Source organism: Lytechinus variegatus, chromosome 13, assembly GCF_018143015.1.
Source record: "Lytechinus variegatus isolate NC3 chromosome 13, Lvar_3.0, whole genome shotgun sequence".
NCBI lineage: Eukaryota > Metazoa > Echinodermata > Echinoidea > Temnopleuroida > Toxopneustidae > Lytechinus > Lytechinus variegatus.
In genome coordinates this window covers 27,630,973-27,647,237 of record NC_054752.1, presented here as the reverse complement: position 1 = coordinate 27,647,237, position 16,265 = coordinate 27,630,973, and the positions used below count along the sequence as shown (strand labels likewise).

Below are 16,265 nucleotides of genomic sequence, written 5' to 3'. Positions count from 1 at the left end.
CGGCGAACTTAATTGTTGAAATTACAATGCTAACTCTTCCCATCAAACATAATTGCTTAAAGCCATCTCCTTAATCAATATTATTATACATTACTTGAATAATGGATGTGCTGTTGCGTGAACGTGTGCAAAACTAATAAGATTAATCTTGTTAATTGTATGCGCATGCATGTTCATTGAAAGATGTTAAATCATGAATTTTGGGTATTAAAAATTATTGAGACTCAGTCCTTGCATGGATGTTGATGTGAACTGTTCAGATATTGTGGGAGAAAAATATACATGCAGTGATTATGTATCTGATTGTGATTTTTAACATCTGAAATCATAAACATGCCAATGAACACGGATTCGCGATAAACATTGGTATTTTTCATCCTATGATCTAGCGCTATCGATATATATGACTTCTAGACACCCTCAAGACAAATACACAAATTTTGTCACAATTATACAAGTTGTTTAATTTATGAACTTATAATAATGATAATAATGATAATAATGAAAGAACATTTATATTGCGCAGCTAATACTATTAACATATTCCGCTGCGCATAGCAAAACGAATGATACAAGTTATAGACTATTAATGAAAAAAAATTAAATGAGAATGAAACCTTTAGATCAAGATAGCTTGTGTGGAAACAGAAAAATCAAAGAAACAGATCAACAAAAGTTTGAGAAACATCGGATAAATAATGAGAAAGTTATGAGCATTAGAATATTGCGATCACTAATGCCATGGAGATCCTCTCATTGGCAATGCGACAAATATGTGTGATATGTCACCTGTGAACAACTCCCCCCATTACTTTAGTATATATTTCACTTATATTGCCTCTTTTATCACATTTATCAGTATATCATGTATTCTTTCTATAGGAGGGCATGTAATACAGATTTTTAAAGAATACATCATAGATAAAGAGTTTATATCACCATAAAAAAGCAAAAAGATACTTTTGGGGGTATTTTACAGTCCATCAAAGGGAAAGTTGTTCCGGGAGTTGTTCACATGTGACATCACACATCCTTGTCGCATTGCCAACAGGAGGATCTCCATAGCATTAGTGATTGCAATATTCAAACGCTCATAACTTTCTCATTATTTGTCCGATTTTTCTCAAACTTTCGTTGATCTGTTTCTTGGATTTTTCTGTTTCGACACAAGCGTTCTATTCCAAAGGTTTCATTCCCCTTAAAGTCTTAAAGGCCTGGGCCCGTATTCCATAAACAAGATAAGCTTTTTGCTTAAGTCTTAGCAATTTGTCTTAGCATTTTGCTTGTCTAAGAAATCTTCCCTAACGATATTCTATAAACTTTAAGACATTTGTCTCAAGTCAGGCGATATGGCTAAGCCAAAGTCTCAAATTCTATGACCTTCTATGACCTTCAGTGACCTTCTTAGTGATAAATTGCTGCAGAGGTCACTGCAACAAACTTGAAAAAATGTGACTAAAGTTGGTTTTTCTTAAAAATTTGGATTTTATTGAAACTAATGACAACTATTATAGTAAGAGAAGAGCATTCATCACACATATATGGTAAGAATTTTTAATTCAACTTATCTATATTTTTGTTAATTACCAAAACATTTCAATCCCAAACCGAGTGACTTGCACAGTTTTTTGTGTATCAGTCCCATATATTACTTTTCATGTATTGTTTGTCAAAATATAAATTGAATATAGGCCTAGATCTATTCCTCTCGACATCTTTACTCTGACTTCAGTTTAAGTAGACCTAGGCCCCCTGAGGGAAAACTTTTGTAATTTTTGAGACTAGTCTTGGGTCTAACATTAGGCCTAGATCTAGCCTAGGCCCAATTAGATCTATAAATATAATATTCGTCTGTTTGCAGGAGTATTAAACATTGTCATTGTTTTTACTTTTTTTTACTAGTTTCATGACTGCAAAACGTAGCTTTGTTAGTCTAGTAGTAGTGGCATGCCATAGTGGATCGAGCAACCGAGACTGTATCCATATAGGCCTAATACAAATAGACTATATTAGTATTGGTCTAGGCCTAGATTCTATAGCCTAGAACAACATTCAGGACTTAGCCTGGCTTAGCCTTACTTAGGACAGGGATATATTTGCATGTACTACTGATGTAGGCCTATAGGACTAGAATAGATCTAACTTAGAGTTAGGCCTAGATCTAGCCCTAGACCAAAAGCTTCTGTCTCCGACTGTATTTTGTTTTTTTTCTGCTAAACTACGAGTACGACACTCGACAGTCTAACATTAACATTACGTTGGACTAGACCCTAATCTCAGTTCTCACCAATGTGATAGGACAGTAAATAATTTGTTTAACAAATTTTCGGCATTACTCCTATTTGTTTAAGATCAGTATGCTCGATCTGTAATGAAAATCATAAGATCAGTATGCTCGATCTGTATGAAAATCATAAATTATAAGTCAGAAAAAATTGGAACCAGTGGGATTCGAACCTGCCATCTACTGCTTTCCGGCAGCGACTCAACCACCAGGCTATTCTGGTTCACGGTTAAGCCACGATGAACTGGAATTCAAATACCCTCGATCCTCTTCTTTCTGACTCATTACTATTCAAATGCCGTCCGCCGTGGACAATAGATAGTAAATTAAGAGGCTTTTATAGGAGGAGATTATAATTTATGATTTTCATACAGATCGAGCATACTGATCTTATGATTTTCATTACAGATCGAGCATACTGATCTTAAACAAATAGGAGTAATGCCGAAAATTTGTTAAACAAATTATAATCTCCTCCTATAAAAGCCTCTTAATTTACTATCTATTGTCCACGGCGGACGGCATTTGAATAGTAATGAGTCAGAAAGAAGAGGATCGAGGGTATTTGAATTCCAGTTCATCGTGGCTTAACCGTGAACCAGAATAGCCTGGTGGTTGAGTCGCTGCCCGGAAAGCAGTAGATGGCAGGTTCGAATCCCACTGGTTCCAATTTTTTCTGACTTATGATTTATGATTTTCATACAGATCGAGCATACTGATCTTATGATTTTCATTACAGATCGAGCATACTGATCTTAAACAAATAGGAGTAATGCCGAAAATTTGTTAAACAAATTATAATCTCCTCCTATAAAAGCCTCTTAATTTACTAGGACAGTAAATGTCAGAAACTTTTAAAAAATTCCCAGAAACGACGGTTATTCCTGTCTACAGTGCTACTGACTGCTATGCCTATCGCTATGGCATATGCATTGCTTGCCAACTACGCCTAAAGTTAGATCTAGGCCTAGTCCTGACCTAGACATCTAGGACTATGTAGATTCTAAGTAGATCTAGGCCTAGGTTTACTTCTCTTTTAGGTCCATATGTTTGTTTGGAGGAGTTCTTAATTTATACATTTTGGGGAGTTTGTTTAGATCTAGGTTTCGAGAAAACAGGCCTAAAGTAAAGCCTAGACCAACAGCTCAGTCTAGACTGGGGCCTAGGCCTCCATTTATATGAAAAATTACTTTAGGTCTAGGCAGCCTAGCCTATAGTATTATGGCTATACTTTCTTCTATTCATTCTAGATTCTATTTCTAGCCTATCCGGTAGCCCTAACGTTAGGACTGGCTGATCTAGTCAGACTAGTCTACTGTTTGATCTAGAATCTCTAACGTAGGCCTAGATCTAGAAGAAAAATGAGACTAAAAGCTAGACCCTATCTAGATCTAGTAGAAGTAGAACTATAACAATCAAGGTGTTAATAGTTATAGGTCGAGCTCTAAAGTAGAGACTTGTAGACTCTATCAAATTGTAGATTGTATTTCTCAAAAATAGTAAATGTAGGAGAGTCTAGATCTATTCATCTTACAGTAGGCCTGAAAAAGGAAGCAGGCTAGGGATCTAGCATTAAGTTGAATCCAGCCAAATGTGAATTTCTTCTTTCTAGTTCCAAAGTACTGGTATATCTTACTCTTAGTAAAATCCACATCGACTCAATCTCATTTTCTGGCCTCACTGTAAATCTGTCAAGTTCTTGTCGCAATCTCGGTATAGTTTTTGATTCTCACATGTCTAATCACATTTCTTTTATTTGTAGATCAGTTCGCTAACAATTGCGAAATATTAGTTTTATTAGGAAATACTTGTCTCGACCGGCCACAGAAAAATTGGTTCACGTCACAAATTTTCCAATATAGACTATGTCTTGCAGATCTATACCTCAAAATCAATGTGTGAGCCAACTTTTATAAGAATTGGTTGAAAACTAAAAAGGGTTTCAGACCACAAGATTTTCACCTAATTTCATTATATAATATGTTGTTACCTTGGCAACACGATTTCTGATACAGACAAAAAAAATATTCTTGCACATTTTCAACTCAAGACTGATGTGTGTGCCAAATTTCATGAGCATTGGTTGAAAAAGATGAAAGAGTTTGAACTACAAGATTTTCGTTACCATGTTTGTCAAAATATAAATTGAATATAATAAATTGAATATCATATAATATTTCGTTACCATGGCAACATGATTTTTGATACAGGCAAAAATTTGTCTTAGACAGCTTCCACTCAAGACTAATGTGTATGCCAAGTTTTTCGGAGAATAGACCAGTTGAAAACTGATAAAGTGTTTCAATCACAAGATTTTCATTTATTTTTGGTATTTTTTTGTTACCATGGCAGCACAATTTTTTATGTAGGCATAAAATATGTTTTGCACATCTTCACATCAAGACTAATGTTTGTGCCACTTTCAATGAAAATTGGTTAAAAAACTGAGGAAGTAGTTAGAACAGCAAGATTTATACATAATTTTTGCCAATATATACCGTTACCATGGAAACACAATTTCCGACACTTGCATAAATGTGTCTTGTACATCTTTTCCTCAAATCCAATGTGTGAGTCAACTTTCATGAGAATTGGTAGAAAATTAATGAAGTATTTGAAACGGCAAAATTTTGGCCATAATATACTGTTACCATGGCAACACAATTTCTGAAAAAGAAAAACATCTTCCACCTCCTTACCTTAAGACCAATGTGTGTTCAAATTTTCATGAAAATCGGTTTGAAAAATGAGGCAGGAGCTCGAAATGCAATATAGGTATAAATTCTAAAAATTTTTTGGCTGAATTACCTTGAAACTAAAACAATTAAGACAACTCACAGCTGTCTTAAAGTTAGGGCAAAATTCTTAGCCATGTAGAATTTATGGAATACAGACTCTGCATATTTAAGAAAAGTTACTTAGCCATTCATCCTAAATCTGTCTTAGTCGCGCAAAAATTCTTAGCCAAATTCTTAGACAAAATTCTTAGCCAATTCTTTATGGAATACGCGTTTTGGCTAAGACTTTTGTCTTAGACAGAAAAATAAGACAAAATGCTTAGATTTTTGACTTAAGCATGCTTATCTCGTTTATGGAATACGGGCCCTGGTCCCACTGGCCGACGGACACAAAACGTGTTCCAGAGGACAAGCAAAATTTCGGGGTGGCTCCATCCGTTTTAATCCGCTCCAGACAATGGACAAAATGGGTGGACAATGAAATCACAGTTGACGGATGCTCGATGGATATATAAAGCGTATGAAATACGTATGCAAAGACCATAGGACTACACAACTGATACATAACATTTTTTAACGGATGGCAAGATTCTTTTCCGTTGTACATCCTCTCTGCATCCATAAGTGCAGTGGGACCAATATAAGATCCATTTTAGCATATTAACTGTGGGCGATTCCCTTATGGAACGTGGGAGTATATTTTATTCCATAACTTGGTAGCCGCATATGCAAAATGATATCAAGGGTTAGGTTTTGATATTCAAGAAGGAAAATATTTTTTTTTTGTCAATTAAGAGCATGTTATATTTTGCACTAAACGGAGGCTGTACGACGCATGAGGTGATGACTTCAATTGTAAAAGATCCTGAATGTAGACTGACCAGTGCCTTACCGTGAAGAGCTTTGTACACAACCAGCAATGTATTAAAGAGAATTATCTGCTTCACCGGCAGCCAGCATTTAAGGACTAAAAATGTGAGAAACAAAGGGAATTGCGGACTAACCTGGCCCATTCTGCACTCTCTGGAGTTTAGCTGGCTAGCGGGAGGCCAAGAAACAGAACTTATAAACTATTCGGAGTCTTCATATAAACCTGAAGATACTGTCAATCTTCGGTCAATTCTGTGTAATGCATGGCAATTTTTGGAGAATACTTGAAATGTTATGAAATAGGTTACTGCGGCGAGTTCGGAATATCTTTTTAAAGCTGCTCGGCTTGTGACATTTTCTTCCCTCGCTGTATGTTTGTATAGGAACCGTTCCCAAACCATTCGTGTTTCGTTTCACCAATTACCAAGGAAAATGCATGGAGTCAAACATGACTTGGTCTTTCTTTTCTTACAAAATACATCTAAGTCCCCCTTGATTTCAGCACATATTCGATAAAGCACGATAGTCAATAGTGATTAAATGCTAGCGTGCTCTCTCTGCATGCTCCCACCGTTCCCTCGGCCATCCTTCTCCTAAATTTTGCATGCTTTTGTGTCGTTTTTTGTCCCCTTTCTCTCCTCTTTCCACTCCTTTCTCCATTCTTTTTGTTTCTCTCCTTTCCATCCTCTTTAGTTTTATTTTGACATTTAATTTTTTTAACACCTTTCTCTTTCACGTCACATCATCTTCCCTCTCGATCTGTCGATTTCTATGTTCATGAGGTGGGCTATACACTGTGCAAACGCTGTTTAAAATTTTAGGCACGTTGTGTATAAAGACCGTCACTGGAATAACTACTATTCAAACTTTTCAAACAACTGTTTAAACTTTTTAAACAACCGTTTCAATTTTTTCAAACAAGTTGTTAAAAAGTTTAAACAACTTGTTGTAGAATGACAGGCTTAAACAATTGTGCTTTTTTTACTGTGTAGGATTGCAGCCCCCATTTTTAACATGTAAAAACAAATTACCAGCCAATTTGTTTTGGTGTGTTTGTGTGTGTTTTTTCATGCTCAGCCTCCATGCGGCTTAGTCCCCACACTTTCAACGCTATTCAACAATTCCTGTGTATCCCCCCCCCCCCATCTCTCTCTAATTTTCCACGAACTTGGACTACAATAAATATGAACTAAGGAACTTTGACTACAATAAATATGAACTTTGACTACAATAAATATGAACTTAGGAACTTTGACTATACAATAAAATTAATATGAACTTATGAACTTTGTTTCAACGAACCAATAATCGTTAAAATATTCTTGTTCTGAACTATGTTACGTCACAAGTATTTCTTGACATACCTGGTAGAAGTCACGTAAATGGGTTTCCAGAGTTTAATTCATATCTAAAACTGTAATATTACCAAGTTCTCCTGAGCAATGAATATTCGCTTGATTAAATGTAATTATTAATGTTTAGTCATGTAAACTGCTCGATATTGAAGTTTCCCACACGAGCAACGTGCCGCGAGTGTCATGAATGTCATTGTACTGTGTTAGGATATTAGTTTCATGAAGTCTTATAATTAAAGGCCAAGTCAATCAGAAATTACAAGTTTACATTGATTTTAATGAAAAGAAAGAAAATCTAATAAGCGTATTGCTGAAAATCTTCTCTCAAGTCGGATGTAAAATGAGAAATTTACCTTCACTAAAAACACTGTATCTGCACGCCATGAGTGACTGTGCAAATGAAATTGTGTCACACTGACTCACTATTTTGTATTTTAATTATATATGAATAATGAAATATTTTGATATCTTTTATAGCCTTCATAGCCTTTACGAGACATTATAAAGCCAGATGGATTAATAGTCATTGGCGGAAATTCACTAATCATGCATTTTTCTTTTTCTCGGGTCATTACACAAGCCCTGTCCATTTCGAGGGTACAAGATCTTGCTTTGGGGTTAAAAGATTCCTCATCAAATATCAATAATTCAACTTTATTGAATTCATTAAAGTTCATAAAATGTAGGCTATTGATTCTTGGCAAAGTTAAGTTCGTTAATCAATGAAAATGATTTAATCAATGTCAACTTTATCATCTTTCTATCCTAGGTAATCTGTTCATTGTCAACCTCGCAGTTGCTGACCTGGGTGTGTCCGTCGTGGTCAACCTCGCCTCCGTTGCCGGGAGCATAACCAGCGAAGAGGGTATCTTTATCAAGTACGAGTGGTTATGTGAAGTCATCGCAGTTGTATGCATCGTTACGTGAGTAATACCCCGCCCCCCCCACAAAGAAGAAGAATGATAAAAAGGTTGCATCATGGGTAAAAATCTGAGAATTTTATGGGCATTTAGCTTGTGCTATTCTAAGTGGAATTGGCATATTGGCTCTAACACAACGTAGGATAAATTTTACAGAGTAGTTGGTTTTATTGCTTCTTATTCCAGTATATACCCTCAATTCATTTTTAATGGGAAGTGTCGTACTTTGTGTATTAGGAGTAAGGCGTGCCAAACCGCAGGAACAACCCCCCCCACACACACCCAAAAAAAAAATGAATGCACCCTTTTTTCAATATGGGGGTAGACCCATTTTAAGTCTGCATCTATTTCGCTATATACCACAAAAAAGTCTAACTCTGATGCTCAGCTAAATTATTGTATCATAAAATAATTTATTAATGATCATTTTTTTATTAATATTTTGAAATAAATGTATTCTGTATTCACGATAGCAAGATAAGATGAGAAGAGATTGATTCACCCTGAATAGTGAAACTTGACATATACACACTTTTTGAGTGACAAAAAGCACAAAGGACTGCGGTTTTCATTTAAATGGCACCGAGGCGAGAGTCTTGCCTATAAAACCTTGAGTATACCCAACATGGAAAAAAACCCTAATCAATTTACCTATAACATGGCAGGTTGAGCAAGAGCTACATTATTAAACAGGTCTATTACACACATGAAAGCAAGTGAAACATGCATCGAGAAACAATAACAGGAACTCTTTACTGTAGTCACGGACTCTCTATAACGAGACAACTGCGAGTCATTTTTTTTTAAAAGGGTAACACTTAGGGACGTCATTAATGTTTTTATGATTTAATTAAAAAGTGGGCCTTTTAGAGTAACGCAATCCAACGCTCTCACTTGCCCCCCCCCCTTCATTCTCTATTGCTCTATGTAAAAAAGGATTGTGGTTGCCCCCTCCCACGTGGCGCTGCTGCCTATACCTATTAGACATATTTATTATCGACGGTTTAACAATCTGGGCTATCAGTTGCAGGGCCAGGATATGTTGTTTAGGGTGGGGGCGGGGCAGGACAACAAAAAGTGACGTCATTATTTCTAAATCGAGTTATTGTGAATGTTATAGACTTACATGACCCAGCCCAGTCTTTTAATATATAATTTCTTCATGCTTTCTTCCATTTCATTCCCTTTCTTTTTAACCACTTTTTGTTACTTAAAAATCACAGAAGGGGCGGTGGCCCCCTGCCCCCACCCTCCGTGACGCCGCCCCTACAACCCGTTTTCTTATTAAAACATCAAAGCAAATTCAGTGTGAAAAGACACGTCCGTCATCTTTTGCCTGACCGATTCTGTCGAGAAAGGCGTGAAGAAAAGAAAAGATGGAAATGTCGAACCCAAGCTAATCAACCTCAAACTTGCACTTAGACGTGTTTAAAGAGAAGTAAAGGTGACAGTCAATATACTGCATCCTTGTTGATTGGAATTAAAGGAGCTGTGAAATGTGAAACCCCGTTTATTCAATCTGGCTTCCTGTATAGTAAGCTCTTCAGTGTTGCCTGATAGCAACATGAACAGAAAAACATCGAGGTTGTCGGAGAAAGAGTGCGGGAGAAGAGAGTCATACAGACATCGAGAGAAATAAAGGAAAAGAAAAGAGTGTGAGTGCAAAGAAAGAGATGTAACGATAAACATTTTTTTTAAATAGTCAATTAGTCTTCTTCTTCTTCTTCTTCTGGAAACAGTACAGTCCACCGTCTGGTGTATTGTCGTACTGGTGAAGTGCAGCGTGCAAGTGTATGTACATTATCCAATAAAAAATTGCTTACAGCGCGCAAGTAAAAATTTTTATAGTCATATAAAAATGATATATCAATTAGAACAATATTCAACGAAATGTAAGAAAAATCATGAAAAAATGAAAAGCAAAAGTAATATTATATATACACCCTCTTAATCAGCACGTCATTGTGTATAGCGATTGACCCCCTCATTTTAACCTCTTTATATTCGCAGTTCTTATAAAACTGTATAAGAACAAAATGCAAATATCAAAACGACCGTTTTTAAAGTAGCCACTTCTGTCATCATCACCCTTGTTTGACATCCCCATTGTCCGGGATAATGGGGGGGGGGGGGGGTATCCTGGTTAGTTTATTACAAAATAATGAAAATAGTAAAACATAAACACCCCCACACACACACACACGTAGTAAATCGGGCTCGACAGTTCGTTGACAATCCGTATATGGTTCAGTGAAGATTAAAAATTGGGCGTGAAAATTATATTACGTTGTTTCGGCTCAACCAAAGTTCCCGTTTGTTTGTATATATACGATGATAGTCTGCAGTGACCAAAGTCATAAAGCATGTATAGTAACAGAATTTGGAAAAGGAGAAGGAGGAGGAGAAGAAGAAGAAGGGGAGGAGAAGAAGAGAAGAAGGAGGAGGAGGAGGAGAAGGAGAAGAAGAAGGGGGAGGAGAAGAAGAAGAAGGAGGAGAAGAAGAAAAAGAATAAGGAGGAGAAGAAGAAGAAATGATGGAGATGAAAAATCACTTGGCCCTTCCTGGGAGTTCAAGACCAAGGACCCCCCCCCCCCTCTCTCTCTCTTTGTTTCTTGTTTACCCGTGCTTCATCGCCATACACGGACAGATATTTTAGCGTAATAATAAGTGCGAGGTGAAAAGTTCATATCTTCGTTAGATATCAAATTCATAGGTAATTATTATTGAAAAAAAAGGTTTCTCCACCAGAGTTCAAGGACATAGGTCAAGTTTTGAGAAATGAAGGGAATAAAATTAACCCAAATGTATATGTACTGTTTGTTTGTGAAGACAGGAGTTCGGCAAAGACAACGCTACATATGGGGGGGGGGGGCTGCAAGGGCAACCACATGCCCACTATATTTTAAAGTGATGAAAAGGGGTTAACAGGAGGAAAGGACAGACAAAAGATTAGGAAATTGAAAATGAATGGGAAGTGGATAAGAAATAAGAAAAGACGTTATCAACCCAAAATTAATGTAAGGACCAAAATCATGAAATTTGACAAGGAAAAAGGGCCAAAAAGTAAGGTCATCTCGTCCAAAATACATCTTTTTATTTCAATTTTGAATGATGTATTTCTTTCCATCATAAAATACAAAAAAAGAGTAAGGGGACATTTGATATTGTGCCCCTACTATTTTGGGTAGGGGGCGCTCACCCCTGTCCCCCTGGGATTTCCGCCCATGAGTGCAGAGTTATCTATATAATACGACATACAGTATTCATTTTCACTTACCTTTCCTTCCTTTACATGCCACAACCCCTCACAGAATCACAATTTTTTCCTTCATAATCAATTTCTTCATCATAGAACATAAAACTCGAGAAGCACATGTCGCATTTAAGTTGCTTATCCCTAATTTCTTTGTCCCAACTTTATCAGAAGACAGAATAGTCTCGTATTTATGAAATCAGATTATAAAGAATTATCAGCTAGGGTTATGGCATTTTAAGTCTCAATTAAATTCTTTGGAGACATCTTTAATCCTCAATTACCGTGTTTACACGCTCCACAGGCTCGCGGGTCAGCACGGCGAGCCGGTGCAGCGTGTAAACACGGTAAAAATCAATCTGATAATGACATTGCGTGGCAAGTACCGTAAAGGTATTTTCCCCTTTTATTCAATCTGCGGTATTCATGAATTTCTATCAATAGTTTTCTTTCATTCTTCCGCCATCTACCCATTAATATTATTATTTTCATTTTGATCGATGCTTACGATTCATATCATGTATTAATTCCTCTTTAGAAATCGAAATCCCCAGATCTAAATAGGCCTATGAACATAATGTACTTGTTGAACACAATCCTGATGCTATTAAAATGAGAATTGTCATTGGACTTAATAATCAAATAACATACGATGTTATTTCAGGGACACTACTGCACTTCAAACTTTTTTGGTTATGCTTAGTTCCTACTGTGTATTATCATTATCAATGTAACTTTATATTTTGTCAATTTATTTCTTGTTATGCATGGTGAAAAATAAAACAAACAAATAAAATGTAGCCGAACATGATAGATGACTAACCACCCTTTCACACGGTAAAAAAAAGTAATTTGGATGATCCCAGTGAAAAATAAGGCTAATGACAATTTTTTAGCACGTGTGAAACCAAACCAGGGCTCCGTAACACAAAGGTTTGCGATGAATAGCAAATACGAAAGAACTCTTCTGATTGGTTCCTAGTCAGTATTTTGCGCCAAACGCGCGTGTAACATTGATCTTGATTGGTCAGTTCATTTAGCGATTGATCGCTAATCTTTGTGTTACGGAGCCCTGAACATGATTAGAATCACAAACCCCCGCAATCATCATTGCAATGATTCAAGATTCACGTGTGAAAAGGCCCTTAGAACACTGTAAAAACTGCGGTGTTAAAACTGACACCAATTGGTGTTAATAGAGGACCATACCCTGAGGTGTTAAAATTACACCCTAGAGATTAAACATAACACCAAAAAGTGTAAATATCACAACAAAAGGTGTTGTAATAACACCTATAGGTGTAAAACTAACACCAACTTAACACCGGTGTAAAATAAATGGTGTGGTCCTCTATGTACACCGGTTAACACCACAGTTTTTGCTGTGAAGTATGACGTATAATCTAGGTAGTGGGTCTCGATGGTACTGAAGATGTAGGCCTATTCATTAAAAATATATACCTCAACTGAATCATTTTCATATGAAATACAGCAGTATTCATTCTGTACACCAAGAGGGTGGCCTATAAATGCGTTCGAAAAGAGAGCACTGTCGGAAAGGAATTACCTTATATTTTCAAAATAATACCTACATAAATAAAAGGTTTCCCAAATAGCTCTACAAAAAATAAAATGTCCGATATATTAAAAAAAGTTTAACAAAAACGAGGTGGTTTTTATTGGGCTTAATTTTTAGATTAACCGATTAGTTCATTAGGAAATATTCAATCTTCATAGGACAAACAAACGGAAATATAAACAAGAGCAAATTACCATCAAGTATCAGAAATATTGTCGAAATTTTATTCGAATGAAAAAAAAACATCCTACAACCTCATGAAGTTTTATCTCGTCCAATACCACTAGGTCTGATAATCATTCTAAAGTATTTCATATTTATCCGAAACATTTTCGTTGAAAAGTTAATTATTAACGATTTCCCCGATATCTATTTAACTTGGGTTTCCTTACATCATCAGAGCTTCTATACATCGCAGGTGTCCTGAAGAGCTATAATTTAAGTTCACCAGGGGCGGCGCAAGGGTAGTGTGATATGGAAAGGGGGACGATGACTTCAGCCATCCCCCCCCCTCTCCCAGAGAAATATCCATGACATAAACCATTCCCTTGATACACCCCACTCTTAAAAAAAAAGTTTATTACTTGAAAAATCACAAGGGCGGTCACTCTTTGTTGTGATGCCGAACTTGAAATGGAATATCATTATTTCTTTTTGCTTATCTTTTTTTTTAATTAGGTGTTCCTGTTCGCTGTGGAGCATAGCTGCCATTGCCTTCAACCGTTACGTGTGGATCTGTCACTGGCAGCGGTACAGAAAGATCTTCAACCGCCGGACCGTCCCGATGATGATTGTTGGACTGTGGATCATTGGGTTCCTCATCGATCTACCGAACATCTTGGGCTGGGGAACACACACATTTGACTGGAAGGTATGGAGGTTTTCTTTCTTAACTGTGGTCATACCGAAAAGGGAGAGCATGTTATCAACATTTTTCCATCTGACAAGTTGTCAGAACTATTTTGGAGGGAATAAACATGTATTGTGGGCGTTACTGGCTTTCCATAGTTGAAATTGATCAGATCAATTGCAACTCTTTATAAGACAAGGGCTCTTGTGTTACAGAAGTATAAGAATCGATCACATCATTTTTTTTCAATACTAGGTTATGTCTTGCACCGGAGGAATGTCCTTTGTCTACTCCTACGCCATTTACTTCGCTATGACGGCTTTTGCTGTTCCTCTTATGATCATCACCTTCAGCTACATAGGCATATTCCGCTTCGCTCGAAAAGCAACTATCGCCCTCGAACGCGTCCGCAATAAGGATGGCGTCCAGAACAAGAACGGAAAAGGCAAGGGCGGACGTGCCGCCCGACCGGCTGATCTTCGCCTAGCTCGCTCAGTACTGGCCATCGTCATCATCTACCTTCTGATGTGGTCGCCGTACTCATTGACCGTGCTCATTGACCACCGTGTCGTGTACGATCGCAAACTTTATATTCTCTCATACACCCTTGCCCATACCAACAGTAGCTTCAACTGCGTCATTTATGGAGCGACTAACCAACAGTTTCGCCGCGGGTACATGCATTTCATAAGGCTTCTTTTCTGTCGCGCTAAGAAGGTGGACCTGTTGGCTTCAGTTACCGGTACGGTTGGAACCGGAACGTTACGGAATAACCGCGTGCATCCCGCAGAGCAGACGTCGCCAGCGACTCAAGAAAGCGCCGTTCACTGACGTTGAGAACAAAGTTGTTAGATGCGCCGAAAAACTTTGATTCTGATATTACAGTAGCGATGTGTCCGCCTGGTTGATAATGGTCAGAATTGAGACCAACCTTGTAAATATGTAAGTTTTACACGAATTTAACAATATGCAAAATTAAGACGTCATAGTGCACAATGATAGATGCAAGTGAATGAGGTCGGAGGCAGATTAAAAGAACTACAAATACCAAGTTTTTTAAAGTTTAAAGAAAACAAAGTAAACCTATTTCAGTGGCTATGATTTTTGACTGCCTCTAAAATTCATCATCTTCACATTGATTAAGTAAGGCATCTGGCCAATTGTATGTGCTACTAAATCTACTGTAATAATTGTCTTGATTGATTGGGCTATTCTGCCTATACAACATTATATTGTGAATTATGACGCCCGGCAAAAATTAATCAGCATTTTCAATTATCTATCATATTGAATGACTAAGAATGCAGTATTGATGTGCTATCACTATCAGAGTACTTTGTTAATGTGTTCCAATGTGTCAATAAATAAAAAAAATTCATATCCTTTAATTTGGCCTTGCCCTTTGATTACCAAGGTGATAATGTTTCAATATCTAATTGCCATCTCCTCAATAAAGGACGTAGAAATATAACAAATAGTCTTGCTAGAGGTTGAATATAACACATTATTGTCTACCAAACTGCTCTGCATGAGTGCTATCAGCTTTCATGATTTACATTTTGTGCACACTGAAACAGCGCACTGAAAGGAAGAGAGGGGGAGAGAAAATCAATAATGGTTGATAGAAGCTGATCTTTGGAATGAGATTGTAAATCGACCCTTTCAGCTTTGCTGTTTGCTTTTCTGATAAATTTCTCTTAAATGACGATTTTCATTCTTACAATACTCGCAGATCCTCTCATTTTCATTTACCATTGAAGAGAACTAATGTAGCTAAAAAATCCTTTTTTGTTCACAGCCAAGGTCAAGATTAGAATCATTTTTATTTAACAACCACTAGATTTAATTCTTTTTCTATATTTACAGGCTTTACTTTTACGTCTTTAGGTGTTGTACATTGTAAGATTTTTTTGTAAAATTTTTATTTTCCTCTTTTGGTGTTAGCACCAATAAGGCCTTCTATGCTGTCTCTTTGTTTCATAAATCATTTATATTTCGTGTGTATCTCTGTATCAATATGTTTGTAAATGTAATTTTTCATCTACAAACAAAATAAATGCACAAGAATTGATGAGTGAATGTGTATATACCAATAAATAAATAAAATCTATGTTTATTATCTGTTTTCATGATTAATTCACATTTCTGTGCACTGCAACAGTGCATGGAGAAAAGGAAAGAGATACATGTAATAAATAATGGATCATTAAGGGTTGATATATATACTATTAATCTTCTATCAGTGAATATATCTCTTCGAAAAGCTATTTTTTGTTGTTTTTATCTGAAAAAAAAACTTTTTTTCTTCAAAATGTTATTCGTTTTCGGTTTGATAATTAACGGCCCCTATCAGAGGCAGATCCTGCTGGGTTGGATACAATACATTTTCAGAGGCCATATCATTTGTGCTTGTTAG

General features: G+C 36.6%; 1 protein-coding gene across 1 annotated transcript; it reads left to right on the top strand.

Moving 5' to 3' along the window:
- Window positions 1–6,974: 6,974 nt before the first annotated feature.
- On the top strand, window positions 6,975–15,564 carry LOC121425993 (melatonin receptor type 1A-like). The gene is made up of 4 exons (XM_041622121.1): window positions 6,975–7,020; window positions 8,017–8,170; window positions 13,678–13,870; window positions 14,105–15,564. Exons 1-4 carry the CDS (start codon window positions 6,975–6,977, stop codon window positions 14,678–14,680), a joined length of 969 nt encoding a protein of 322 aa, XP_041478055.1. The 3' UTR covers window positions 14,681–15,564.
- Window positions 15,565–16,265: the final 701 nt, after the last annotated feature.